We start from the raw sequence: 15,206 nt of genomic DNA on the forward strand, positions 1-15,206 counted from the left end.
TTACTTATTTAAAAACAGGTGAGCTCTTCCTTCTCTTCTGAGATTTAATCGCTTCATCCTGGGATTCCTCAACCCTGTAGAAAGTATATCCTGTCCTCATAGGGAACTTTGTACCAGTCTTCCAACTCTGTGGGGTCTGAAAGGCTTAGTTAGCACCTGTGAGGTGGCTCCCAGTTAGTTACTTCCCCGTCACTTTCCAGCCTCCACATCTGTTACACTCCAGTCAGAAATTTGTGTTTCTCTCCCAATCTAGGCCTGTTAGTGAAAATTCTTGCGATTTTGTTGATTCACCAGTATCACTTTTTGGGAGTTGGGAACAGAGCAGGAGGTGTGCAATAATCCTTTCTTGGCAAGCACTTTTTAAAATATATGGCATAAAGTTGTACCCCATTCCTTTCTGGTTGCTGCTAGTGATTTTTGTTGTTGTTATTTAATGTTTATTACTTTTAGTTCAGTGGATTTGGAATTTCGGTTGGGAGATTCTGATTTCAATTTCCATCATTTAGTTGAATTTCTGGCACCAACTTTGTGTCTCCTTTCTTGCTTTGGTAGTGGGCTCCGTCTGAACACTATGCTACTCTGCTCCCAGCCTGTGTTGCCTTTCCTGTACTTAACTTTCAACCTGGTCTTGGTCATATGTAGCCAGTCTCCCAATCCCACTACCCTGGCGCATGTGAGGGCTGCACCAGGCAGGGAGGATTTCTAGCGCTACTCAGCTTTGCAGGGCTCAACTGTTTGGAGCGTCCTCAGAGCACCCTGGTTCTGGAGAAACAAGAACCTGATTGCCGAATCCCCTTTATACAGCTTTTGCTTGTTATGCGCACTCACACAAGTGCCTGTGCTGCTTTTATCTGCCAGTGTTTTGCTTCAAAAGTTCACTGCCTTTTCAACATAAATTCTCATAATTGTTTCTCAATTTATAACCTTGCCTTGCCAAAGATTCACACTGCTGACAGAGATATCTTTCTGAAACCAAGAAGCACTCATGCCATTTTCCAGTTTATAAATGTTTAGTAGCCTCACATCAACTTCAGGGAAAACGTGCTAAAAATAAAAGCAATCCCAAAGTAAATCAGTTACAGCCTGAGAGTGTAAGTTCACAAGGGCAGGGGCATTTCCTTCACTGTTGTAACCCTAGCATGAAGAACAGTACCTGGCACGGAGCAGGTACTCCAAAAATGTTTGTTGAATTAAATTAACAAATAATAGATATCTAGTAATCATTTTGAATGAATTTTGATCTAGTAATAGCTTACTGATAAGATTGCAGAATCTCTCCGTCATTTGGAAACAACCAATTGAAGCAGTCAACAATTTAAAAAAATGTGCAGTTTGGGTAGTTTGAACATGCTGTTAATGAACATTGTATTCAAATAAAGGGTAATGGTATAACAAATGTTAACACAGTGGGATTGACTGTAAGAAGTCTAGAAAAGAAAGAGGATCTGGTCTGTCTTATCTATCTGTATTCCTCATTCCACAAGGATTTGTGGTAACTTAAACACAAAATATAGTACTGTAGTATGCTTCATATTTGGCTTGAAACTTTCTGACTACCAAGTTGAAAAGGGCAACTGAGTTATATAATTCTTACCATTGGAGAGGAATGATGAGAGGAGAGGAGAGGAGCAAACACTTCTTAACATTAAGTTTTTAAACAGACTTCCCACTTGAGGCTTTATAGAAGGGGCATTGAGTGATAGGGTGGATATTACACTGCATACCATTCCTACAGCAGATAAGGTAATAATTTTTTAACCAGTTCTTATGAAACCGACCTGATGATAACAATAAACCCAACTCAGTGACGTCAGTTCTTTTCAGAGCTAAAGTAATATGTTTCATCTGTGTGGCCCTCTATTGTTTGTCTGGCTTGAATCCAAGGATATACTTGGAGCTCCTGGACTTCATATGATCTTCCCTATGAAAGGGTTCGTTCCTCCCACTGGCCTTTTTACTGATCTCTTAGAGGAGGCATTTTGAGATTGGGCTGTCAGGTGAGGGCCAGCAGTGCTAATTGCTGGGTGACTGGTTGAGGTAGGTTCATATGCTATAGAAGCTAAGTGAGAGTTGGTATGGATGGCATCACTTGGAAGAGATTCAGGTGCCTAACTAGGTAGATTCCCTGGATAGGGAATGCAGAAGCACCTGCAGGCAAAGCCAGAAACATCTCTGCATCTGCATCAAATTAGAAAGCATCGATCGGCTTTTTATTCCCTAACTTACTAAGATTTAAATTTACTTCTGGGGCTGTGCTAAAGCAGGCACTCTTTTATGCTGCTGTTGGGAGTGTATATTGATACGAACTTTTTGGAAAGCAATTTGGCAGTATATTTCAAGAGCTTTGAAGGCATTCATGCCATTTGACCTAGCAGTTATACCTCTGGGAACTGTCCCAAGGAAATAATCCTTTTTTAACAAAAGGGTCTAAAGGGGCTTCCCTGGTGGCGCAGTGGTTGAGAGTCCGCCTGCCAATGCAGGGGACACGGGTTCATGCCCCGGTCCGGGAACATCCCACATGCCGCAGAGCGGCTGGGCCTGTGAGCCATGGCCGCTGAGTCTGTGCGTCCGGAGCCTGTGCTCCGCAACGGGAGAGACCACAACAGTGAGAGGCCCGCGTACCGCAAAAAAAAAAAAAAAAAAAGGTCTAAGCCTCAAAAAATTTTAAGTGTTATTTGTAATACTGCATTACTTCATTTATAGTGTCAAGAAATTGGAGCAATTTAAATGTCTCACAGAAGGAGAATAGGTAAGCAAACATATTCAACTCAAAGGAATATTATGAATCAAGTTAAAAATTTTGAAGAATATGTTTGTTGTAAGATAGAAAATTTCTTAAAATGTTAAATGAGAAAAGCAAACCACAAAGAGTATAAACAATAGAAGTTGAACTGTATTTAAAAATATACTTAGAAGAAAAGACTGATGGGAAATTTACCAGAAAAGTAAATCTTTGTTTTTGGTTACCAAAACTTACTTGTAAGGAAAAAATCAGATAATTTTTGTTTAGCACTTTTGAAAGGGAAACATATATAAATATTCATGTTCCCTAGAAAAGGGAGCCTTATAGTAGAGAAGGGATAATTAATAAAGCTGTATATAACTGAATTGTGATATTCATCTTCAGATCTCCCACATGCCTCTGTTTAAAGTCACACTTACAAAGCATTCTGATTTTGACAGCAGAAAAAAGCACCCCTAGATGAGGGTCTCTAAAATCCCAGACATTTAGTAATTACAAAGGCTGTGCCTTTATTACAAGTGAATAAATTGACATTTTGGTTTAATAACTGGGATTTGACTAATGAGTCAGTCTCCCAAGAGCCTAGTTCTTGCTCGTGAGTGGCATAAAATTAGATTTTTGAACTTGGAAATCTGAGGTCCAGATTCTGGACTTTTTTTTTTTTTTTTTTTTTTTGCAGTACGTGGGCCTCTCGCTGTTGTGGCCTCTCCCGTCGCGGAGCACAGGCTCCGGACGCGCAGGCTCAGCGACCATGGCTCACGGGCCCAGCCGCCCCGCGGCATGTGGGATCTTCCCGGACCGGGGCACGAACCTGCGTCCCCTGCATCGGCAGGTGGACTCTCAACCACTGCGCCACCAGGGAAGCCCCCAGATCCTGGACTTTTTTGATCCCTACCCATATATAGCAGCAACCCTGGAGCACTGCTCAGACCGTTAGCAGTCTAGCCCATTGTTTCAGTGGTAAAAAAAGAAAGAGCAGAAATAAAAGGGAAAAAAATCATGTTTTTATGTGATGAGCTGGCCTTTGAGTTAAAAAAAAAAAAGCTAGAAAGAGTGGTGATCTTTCCTTGAGTGGCAAGTGCTTAATAACTCATTTAGGAAAACTTCTTGTTTGTCAATCTTTTTTAGTTTTTCTTGTTTGAAATGCAATCTGGCTAAGTATATACACTTAATGTTTGACTCACTAATTAGCCTCTTTGGCAGTATTACATATTATATCATCAGGCTCTGTACTTCATTCGTACATATTTTTAAATAAAAGGTTTATTCATATATCATTCAATTCATTCATTTAGAATGTACAGTTCAGTATTTACAGTTATGCAACCATCACAATAATCAATTTTAGAACATTTTCATCACCCCGAAAAGAAACCCTGTACCTATTGGCAGTCACTCTCCATTTTCTTCCTAACTTTCCAGTCCCAGGTCACCACTAATCTACTTTCTGTCTCTATAATTTTGCCTACTCTGGACATTTCATGTAAATTGAATCATACAACATGTAATCTTTTGTAACTGGCTTCCTCGCTCAGCATAATGCTTTAAGGTTCATTAATATTGTAGCATGTATCATTACTTCATTTCCTTTTATTTATTATTTATTACTTTTTATTTATTTTATTTCTAATGTCCCATTATATGGCTTTGCCACATTTTATTTATCCATTCATCTGTTGATGGACATTTTTAATATTTCCACTTTTTGGCTAATATGAATACCACCACAAACATTCATGTACAGGTTTTTCTGTGGGCATATGTTTTCATTTCTCTTGGGTATATATATTCCTAGGAGTGGAATTGCTGGGTCATAGGGTAATTCTGTATTTAACATTTTGAGGCAGACTGTTTTCTAGAGTGTCTGCACCATTTTCTAATCCAATCAGCAATGCTTGAGTGTTCCAGCTTCTCCACATCTCCACTTGTTATCATCTGTCTTTTTAATGATAGTGGGCGTGAAGTGTATCTCATTATGATTTGAATTTGCATTTCCCTAATGATGCTGAGCACCTTTTCATGTGCTTATTGACCATTTGCATATTTTCTTTGGAAAAATGTCTATTCAAATTCTTTGCCATTTTTAGATGGGGTAGTTTTTTTTATTGTTGAATTATGAGTTCTTTATATATTTTGTATATATTTCCTTATTATATACATTTGTAGATATTTTCTCCTACCTGGGGGTTTTCTTTTCACTTTCTTGATGGTGTCCTTTGAAGCACATAAGTTTTTAATTTTGATAAAGCCCTTTTTTTTTTCTTGTGCTTTTGGTATCATATCTAATAAACCATTGCCTAATCCAAGGTCACAAAATTTACATCTATGTAAAAAACTCTATTCCAAGAGTTTTATAATTTTACCTCTTACATTTAGGTCTTTGATCCATCTTGAGTAACTTTTTATATATGGTGTAAGAAAGTATCCCGGCTCCATACTTTGGCATGTAGATATCCAATTGTCCCAGCACCATTTGTTGAAAAATAAATATTTTTCCATTGACTTGTCTTGGCACCCTTGTTGAAAATCAAGTGACTGTAAATGTGAGGGTTTATTTCTGGACTCTCAGTTCTATTCCATTGATTTATACGTCCATATATTTATATTTTTCTTTTATTCATTCTACAAAGGTTTATTGAGCATCTTTATATGCCAAGCATTGTGCTTGACATGTCCATTTTACTTGCTTTTGAGAACCAAATCCTACCTCTTCAAAGCCCAGATCTCTTTAAAACTCATTCTAAGATATGATTTTCTTTCATAGCCAAACCTATAGAGCTTTATATAATTTGCACATGGTCTTTTGGCAAGTTGTAGTTTGTCCAACTATATAAATGTCTAGAAGTCTGAGTGTATTTTAGAGGGCTTAGAAGAATGAAAATTGATCAGGGATAGTCCACTGAATGTATTGAAGATGAGGTTAGTTTTAAAGCGGAAGAAGAATTTACAACCCGTGATGAGGGGTTCCTGGCAGGTGTGGAGCTGCCCACGTGCAACTTGACAGGTCCGGAAAGTTGTTAAGTCTAGTTGCTGGGAGCAGTAAGACCAGTGAGAAATGGTGGCGAGGCTACTGGACTGCATACCCATAATTCTGCTTCCAGATTTTATTTTTGTAGCAGTTCCTTGCCAGTGTAAAGTTAACAAAGATAGGAGAATGTTTTCAGGTAATGACTTATTGCTGGGTTTAAGATGAATTAAAGGAGGGAAGAATTTTATATAATGGTGGTGGCTGGTCTCTAGATTGTGGTTGTAGGAACTGAAGGGAGAAGCCAAAGAAATGTAAACTTAGCAGAACTTGATGATTATCTGAAATAACTAAACATGATTCCAGTGTTATAACTTGAGAACATTGTGAAGATAATTGTACCAATGCTTACTGTTAAGAACAAGGTAAGAAGAAATGGTATATAAACTTTGATTTTGTCCACTTGGCAGAATCTTCAAGTGGGTTATAAAAGATGCCAATTTAACCATTAGATAGTATATCATATCAAGTCTGATATCCAGGAGCTTCCAATATTCCAGTGACACAAATACCATTGATTTTCCTTCCATAGTTGCCTGTTCATTTTTGAAACGCGTATTGTAAAAGGAACTTTCAATGTCTAATTTTAAAGGTTAAGCAGTGGTTTTATTTTCTCTACCTGTATAAGTGGTTTTGAAAGGCCTACGAAAGGTACCTAGATTCTGTGGTTTGCTATTGCCATTAACAATTTTATTGTTTTGAGGGAGGAAAAAAGTTTTAATATTGACTACATAGAAAAACATAGTCTATATAGCAATGTAGATAAGTTTCAGTTGCTCATGATAGTTTTGGCTTTAAACATTAAAATTTGGATGTTTTAGAAAATCTATTACATTTTGAAACTAGTACAATACATTTATTTACCCATCCTAAAATTTCTTTCAGGAATTGTTCCATCTTCTGTTGTCCTGACTTCTTTCCAGGTGATGTCAAGAGTTTTTTTAATATGGGCAGTGACACATAGCGTCAAAGAGGTAAGTGTTTAAATTGACAAAAATAAAATAACTATCAGCTTTAACAAATGTTAGTCAACTTTTCTTTCTCACATGTGTGTTATGGCTAAAGATGGAACTCCAGGTCATATCAGTATAGCCCAGATAAAAATCCCTTGTACTGTAGGAATTGGGTTACTAGTGGGAAACATACCCCAAATATGCAGTGTTGTAAAGAGAAGACTTATTAACACAAAGTCCTGAAATCTCAGTTCCCTTGGAGATTGGGCTGGTATGGATGTGGTCTGCACCTCAGTTATATTTTTCTGCTTTCTTGTTTGGATCCAGCACCATAAACTCTGGACATCTTCATCCTTGTAGTGGGACCGTTGTGGAAGTGAGAGACATTAATGCATTCCCAGAACAGTCCAATCTTTGTAGGACCAGGAGAAACAAACTTGTTTCCACCCAGCCCACCAGGGTTAATGGAATTCCCAAGTGTGCTGAGTCTAGTGGTTCTGGGAGGTCTGGGGTGGTGGATACCTGGGCAGGCCCAGGGATCTGTGGATATGCTCTGCTGGGGGTCTGGGGTGGTGGATACCCTCCGCTGGGGGTCTGGGGTGGTGGATACCCTCTGCTGGGGGTCTGGGGTGGTGGATACCCTCCGCTGAGGGTCTGGAGTGGTGGATACCCTCTGCTGGGGATCTGGGGTGGTGGATACCCTCTGCTGGGGATATGGGGTGGTGGATACCCTCTGCTGGGGGTCTGGGGTGGTGGATACCCTCTGCTGGGGGTCGGGGTGGTGGATAGCCAGGCAGGCCCAGGGATGCTTCTTGTAAGAACTGGAGGGATTTACCATGGGTGTAAATCCACAACTAAGCTTTCATTTTCTGGTATCAGGGAAGAGAATTGTTTTCTAGTATGTTTTTGGCTTTTTAAAAGTCAGTTATTACTTGCTAATGTCATCGTGAGGAAGAGTACCTGTAGCCACCAGGAAGATTCAGTTTTCAGGTTTCCAGTCCCAGTAACTTATCACCAGCATTATTGGGTTCTTTAGCCTCATGAAATGTGCTAATCCGTTAGCATTATTCTGGTTTTTTCTTTGTCTTCTGTTACTCTGAAATCCCTGTCAAAACATTTTGTTTTTCAGAATTTACTTAGTTTCATTTGTATTTTAATGATTTTTTTAACTTGTTATTGGTGTATGATATACATACAGAAAAATGCACATAGCTAATGAGTTTTTAAGCAAAATTGACTAAGCTAAGTTACTGTTTCTGTTATAGATTCACAGACTTTTTCTTTTAAGCTCTTTCACTCCTTGAAGATGTCTGTCTACACTTTCTGTGTAGGAAGAATGTAAAACAATCTCATACTTCTACATGATCACTTTTTAGAGTAATCACATTTCTTAAAACAAAAAAAAAAGTCAAAAACAGGCAAGTAAATCCTAATGTAGCATATTGCCCCTTGACCTCATTCTTGTTTCTGGAGTCAGGAAAAGTTATTGTTTTCATTGGTTTCAAAGTTCTTTCTATAAATCATTTTTAACCTGTATTTCTTCCTCCTTTACTTTTGTGTATACACTCTGTCCTTTCCATTTTAACCAGCAACCCGAATTTTTAATTTCCCAATAGTCTTAAGTGACTTAAACTTTCTTCCTAATAGTAACTCATTTATATTCTTAAACAGGTAATTATGTACTTTCAATAATTAAATGAAGATAGAGTGTTTTCAACTCTGGAGTGTTTAATCAGTTTGCCAGTAGAGTCAGACCCTAGGTGTCCAGGAGCTAATGCTCCAGGTGATGGGTCGTTCATGACCTCTGCTTCTCCTCTCCTCTGCTTCAGTAACCACTCTTCGGGCTTCCCTGGTGACGCAGTGGTTGGGAGTCCGCCTGCCGATGCAGGGGACGCGGGTTCGTGCCCCAGTCCGGGAGGATCCCATATGCCGCGGAGCGGCTGGGCCCGTGAGCCATGGCCGCTGAGCCTGCGCGTCCGGAGCCTGTGCTCTGCAATGGGAGAGGCCACAGCAGTGAGAGGCCCACATACCACAAAAAAAAAAAAAAAAACCACTCCTCTGCTTATTAGCACTTCTGACGAACGGGGTGGTAGACAGACAGATAAATCAAAAATGATTACAGTTCAAGTTAAGCAGTTGTTACCATATTGCTGTTACCGACATTTGCCAGGATTTCCTGGGCAGAGCAGGAAGACAGCTTGGATTAGAAAGCTATTAAATGTCTCTGTGGATTACAGCTATGTTGACCTGGCCATTGCCCTCAGTAACCTCCTGCCTGACAGATGCACAGACTTGACATTTAACAGATGGTTTCACAGGTAGTGTCATATTTGAGCCTTACAGTAATTTAAGTTTTATGCTTGTTAGATTTGCATATTCATGATTGTTTCTCTGCAACCAAACTTACCCAATTTCTACTATTGTTAACATATCATTTTCTTAGGAATGTAGTAAATTTTATTGTCTTTCTGTCACCTCTTGGGTCCTCTTCTTTTCACATATACCCTATTGATTAATTGACCTACTCCTTTCTCACGTAAATAGTATTTGCTGTTCCAAGATCACACTTCTTTTCTCCTCATTCCCCTTTTCTTTGAAAAGAACCCATTCATCATTTTGTTTATGGCAGTAGATTCCCTCCTGGCCCACCCCAAGTTGCTAATAGCTAATAGCTGTTGCTGTGGCATTTCAGAGGCCAGTCTGCTGTCTGTGACCTGTTCCTCACCCCCTTCTCTTGGCCAAAGGCTATTTTTCCTGCCGTAGAGTTTCGTGTTAGCTATAATTCAGTTTGTTCTCTACAACATTACATATGGCTTCCCTGTTAAACTTCCATTCTTCTGTTTTACCGAAACATCTTTAAAATATCTGTATTTTCTTTATATCCAGCTTTGTTTATTTTAATGGTGGGAATCACATAACCAATGCATAGGGAAATTGACCTCAGAAATAACTGCTTCATAAAATATATATCACTTTCTCATAGTAATGTTCAAATTCTTTTCACAGTACTCTACTTTCATTCTCAGTTTGTTTTTACATCATATTTCCCTCTAAAGTGGACACAGGTTCTTCATTTTCATAGCATTACGTTTGGATTTGGACTCTTGTTCCACCCTCTCTGGCCTGCTTATATTTTCTATGCTCATTCCCCTGTTTTCTGTAATTGTACATGATGTACTAAGGTATAGCCTGTATACCTTTTAAGACTAGATACTACTTTTTTCATATTTGAGGTATATTTTCTTTTAAGACGCCCGTTAGGACATACATCCTTACTTGTCATTATAATTCTTTACTGCATGGAATGCTAGTCACGTAGATGTCACCAGGTATATCATAGAACTAAAAGGTGATCAGATGGTTTTCTTTAATGATGTATAAGGACCCACCATCACTAGCAGGACACCTTGATGTGCAGGATATTAAAGAAAAAATGTCTCTATGCTCAAAAGCTTTTTCTTGACCTAACAGAGCAAATAACCTTCCCACTTCTTTCCTTTTAAATGGACTTTTTATATAAGCAAAGTAAAACTTCTGATAAAACAGACAAGCTCAGGGTGGGACATAGGGTTTGAGGGATACAGGAGGGAATCAGAAATTCTAGCTAACCTGTTTCCTTTCCAGTTTTCCCACCTGACCTCCAGAACTGAACTGGCTTCTTTCCCATTCCTTAGCCAGGCTGCCCACTGCTACTGCCACATCAGGCCTCTATGGGCATTTGTTCCCCTCACCCTCTGTTTGGGTCTGTGTCTTTGTCTCCTCATTGAACTGAAAAAAGATTGACATTTTTCAGAGTGAATTGCAGTGGGAGATGCCACCTTCTGTCCCTCACTATGACCCCCCTTCAGAAACAGACAAGTCCACAGGGCACATATTCTTCCTTGTCCAAAAGTAGCTAAGCCAAGCCCCAGATTCCTGGACACACAGGTAGGCCACTGTCCCTTTTCCTGGCCCAGCCCTCTTTGGAGAAGCCCACACACATCCTCTCCGGAGTTCTTAGTGTAAGATCGCCATGTTCTTGGAGCAGAAGTCCCAGGGCATGGGCAGCGGTTGAGTAAGAAGTTGCTGGGCTCTCGCTGTGACTTTAGCCTAAGTGCAACAAACACCTTCGACACCTTACCAGCGGTAATTTGTGTAAAATAGACTATACTCTGGAGTGCTGAGCCTTCTCTCCTTTCTTCCTCACCCTTTGCCACCATTGGAGAAAAGGATGTTTGCCCACATTCCTTTGGAATGCTCCGTAAATTCTCCTGATTTCACCAGTCAGCTGTTTCCCACTTCTTTCTGGCATGCCACTGGGCTCTGTAACACTTAATCTGCCGTCTCTGCTAACTTCTCAGCAAGATGCCTACAAAAAGCTTGCCATCAGTGTTTAAGAAAGTTAGTAACCTCCAGTTATGATAAAGATATCATTATGCTGTTTGTTGCTGTTTGAGGCATTACAGTTTACAGAGGGCTTTATTAAAATATGTTATAATTATCCACTCTTGACAACTGTCTCTTGAGGTAGGTTGTAGGCTCCATTTAAAGTTTGGAAGCTAGAGAGGCAAATGACTGTCTGTCAAATGGCAGAGTTGAAAAGCAGACTTCTGAATTCACAGTCTTCCCACTGCATCAGAACGTGCTCTCACTGGTTAGAAATGTGATGTAAACACATCCTTATTTTTGTGTGCTAACCATACTTTCTTCATCCCGTGTGGAGTTGAAAACCCCCATCTCAGACCCAGAAGCACTTTTCCTCTTCAGCGGTTCTGTCATACCACGTGCATATGATTCTCCACTCAGATCGTTTACATGTGAAATGTACAAAATCAATTGTAGGCCCTGGGTGCTTTTCTGCAACGCTTTGCCCATGTGCTTCTCTGGTTTTTTAGTGCTCATTTTAGGACACTCTGATTAAATCTCTCCAATTAATTGGCCTTTCTCCATGAAAATTCCAAGACTATTTTTCATACTGGGGTTTATGGACTATTTGGAACAGAATTACCAGAAAGCTTCTTAAAAATGCACTTTCCAGGTCCCGCCCCACATTTGATAAAGAATTTTGGGGAGTGGAGACAGAGAATCATCACTGTTACTAAGCTCCTTGGATAATTTGATGAATTCTAAGGTTTGAGAAATGCTCTAAGCAACTGTAGTGTTGTGCTGTAATTTTATTTGCCCTTCTTTTTTCTTGATTTTCCTTCCCACTTCTGCTTAGTTTCCTCGAGACCTAACCAAATTTCACCATCTCTGTCCCAAATCTGAGAGCCATAGTCTCATTCTTAGAGAATGAAAGCCTGGAGTTCCCTTACCCAGCTAAGTGGAGGGACTGTGGAGTTTCTGGTGCCTTCTCCAAAATCTAGTGTCTGTGGAGCTGAGGCTCACTTGCATGTAAGAGGAAGCTTGAGGGGCCCACCCTGAAGTCAGAGGCAGATCTGAAACCATGGCATTAAAGAAACTAAAGCATCATTTGTTTGGGGGGCGAGTTGGAGGGAAGGGCTCCATCCTGGGCAGGTGCTTCTTGTTGCCTGGCCAGCGCCACCAAGTAGATCATACATTATTCCAGGTAGATTGTTATCGTTTCCACCCAAGGAAATACTGCACAAACATCTCTCTTCTTCGGTTTTCTCAAGAAATGTCATCTTCCTTGGACACTTTTGTTATTTTCTAGGTAAGTCCAATTCAGTATTCTAGAACATGGAGGCTTAACGGCCATCATTTTCATGAGGAGTGGGTGAGTGTGCACTTCGACACTTACCCTGTGGCTTAGGACAGAGCACTTCAACTTTCTGAGCCTTGCTTTTCTCATCTGTGACATGGTAATACTGGTATCTGTCCTGCTCATTTCACAGAGTTTTTGTGGAGATTAACTGAGGGGAATACGTGAAAACAAGGCAGCAGTGTTTAGAAATCAAGGTCTCTAGCATGCAGTTTTTTGCTGAGCAGCTTCTGAAACCCCTTATAAAGCAGTTTCACTTCAGAAGGATTGCTACTTCCTTCATAGATGCCACACAGTTTTTTTTTTTCTTCCTCTTTTCCTCTCCTTTTTCACTCTTGTGGAAGCTAAAGGACTAAGTACAGTGGTATCCCCGATGCTCCACGATTGTTTTCCTGGAGGATACTCCATGATCCTTTTCCTGTTGTGCTGCATTATAGGTTTTCCTTCTCCGCTGGGTCCTCCAGCTGGGCTCGCAGTGCACTCATGCTCTTGCTGCCTCTTGAGGTTGCTTCTCTTGTTAGCATGTTTCCTGTGGCTGCACGTGCTCCTTGTCCCTAACGGCCATCCATGAACATGGGCTTTCGGTTAGGCAGGAAGGGCACCTTCTTATCCATATCATTCAGATGAGGAGCTGAGAGGCTGCATCTGGGGCACGTTGTTCCCTCCTTGGGTACTGTGCTTGGACCAGAAGCCACGCCACTGTCTTCTAGCCCAGGCCATTTCCACAGTGACGTTCCATCTCAGTTAGCAAAGGACATTGGGAGACATTCAGTATCTTTTGGCCCCTTGAGTGCTAAATGTCTAAAGTTCTCCACCCTACTCCATCTGTTCCCTTACTTTCTATTTTAAATATTTCTGTAGGTGGATTTGCATCACCTTCACTTTTAAAATTAGCACCTCTCCTAAAGGTGGGAAACCTCATTATTTGATTGCTAATCAGAAACTGTCAGACTTTAGACAACTCCAAGACAGTTGTAGCAGTACTTTAATGCCACTTCCGCATCTGTTAATAATGGATACTTAAAGATAGTGTTACTTTTCCCAAGGCTGGATGGTTCACTTTGACATTGAATATATTTAGCATAGGTGATTTTGGCAAAATCAGGTTGTCTGTTTTTCCTTCAGTGTTTTTCTGTCCCTTTCCAACATTTTCTTGAACCATGTATAAAAATTTTATTTCAAAATATTGCAAAATATTTAGATCCTTTGGGGTTCAGTGTAGGCTCACTTCTGATGTTCCATGTTGCATCTTTCTCCCATTGTCTTAGTTCTTTTGTAGTCCTTGGAAAATTTCAGTGGCATTCCTTTGTTCAAAATGTATTATACTCTGTTCTTTGATAATTAAGTCAGTTGTGTTTAAAATAAAATAAAACATCTTAAACCATACAAGTGAGTGTTACCACTACATCCTACAAGAACATAGCCTCCCTTTGTCAGTTAATAGTTGAATAGGTTCCAGGCCCAGCAAAATCAGGAAATCAGTTTCACTTGTGTTTAATGTTAATCCTTTTTCTCCTCTCGGCTCTCCTCCACTGCACCCTCCTCCATCGGTGACCCTGCCCCACAAACACCCTCACACTTGAAGTTTCTCGGGACCTTTTCTTTTGCTTTCTTACCCCAAGGGCTAAATCTGACATCATCCATTCCCATTCCTCAATTCTGGCACGAGAGGGAGCAGTTAAACCAGACAAACTCCCTGGAAGATTGCACGGTTATCTTCATTTGGGGGAATGTCATTCAGGGCAGGAAGGGCCAGGGCCTGACCTGTCAGCTCCAAAGGAAAGTGCCCCACTCTATGAGGTTCCTCTGGGACTCAAAGCCAGACCTGCCCCAGCCTGCCCAGTCCAGACTGCCCTGCAGGTGGCCAGGCCTTTCAGGCCTGAGCACTATTGGCTTCTTCCTTTCCCTCTGCCCCAGAACTTCCAGATCTTTGGTTTCCCAGTGCATTTACAGTTCAGTTAGTCTTTTAAAATATTATGCTAAAACGCTTCTCCCCCATTTAATTGACGTTCTGGATGTATCAGTGGTGTCTCCTACTTTCCTCCTAATTTTTTTTCCTTCTATTTCTGATAATGGAATTTCTGACACAGAAGCTCATTGTTGGAATGAATCCTCTTCAAGCATAAGACATTTTCATACTATTGGGTAGTATCTTAATATATGTAATTGCTGCTACTTAGAAATAGTAGGAAGCCTGTTTAGAGCCAAATCTGGATACTTGGAGTCCTGAGATTAACAAAGATGTTTGACTTTTGGCACTAGGAAACTGTCATGGAATAGGAATGAGAATGATGAAAGAAAAAAAAGGTTACCTTGCGTGTAAAATAGTAGTTTCCCAAAGAAGCACCTGAGATGAGATTTACAGGCTGGGAGCCTAAGTGGTTTCAGCTTTGGTTATATGTCATCAGCTTGAGTTGAAGAATAAATAATTCAGGGAAGTAAGCCTGTGTCATAGAAGTGTGCTGTCAAGTTGTACAGTCAGTGGAGAGTTACCAATAAGTGAATTTGACACTCAAACCAGTTTTCATCCATGGTTTGAAAGTGAAGTGAATTCAGGTATTTATTTCAAGCCAAAAAGGGTAACTTTTTGGTCCTATATAGTGATAGAAACATGTTGGTTACCAGCATTTTTCTTTTGGATATTTCCTCTATCCCAGGACTGTACAAAGGAACTTTTGGTAATGGCAGAAATGTTCTGTGTCTGTGCTGTTCGATATAGTAGGTACTAGTTGTATGTGAACACATATTGAACCCTTGAAATGAAGTTAGAGTGAATGAGGAACT

General features: G+C 40.2%; 1 protein-coding gene across 1 annotated transcript in view; it reads left to right on the forward strand.

Moving 5' to 3' along the window:
* The window catches only part of HACD2 (3-hydroxyacyl-CoA dehydratase 2), a 92,141-nt gene that overhangs the window by 54,861 nt on the left and 22,074 nt on the right, over positions 1-15,206 (forward strand). The window contains 1 exon segment of the mRNA XM_049710454.1: positions 6,654-6,742. Coding sequence (XP_049566411.1) covers positions 6,654-6,742 — 89 coding nt within the window.

This window comes from Orcinus orca, chromosome 5 (genome assembly GCF_937001465.1).
Source record: "Orcinus orca chromosome 5, mOrcOrc1.1, whole genome shotgun sequence".
NCBI lineage: Eukaryota > Metazoa > Chordata > Mammalia > Artiodactyla > Delphinidae > Orcinus > Orcinus orca.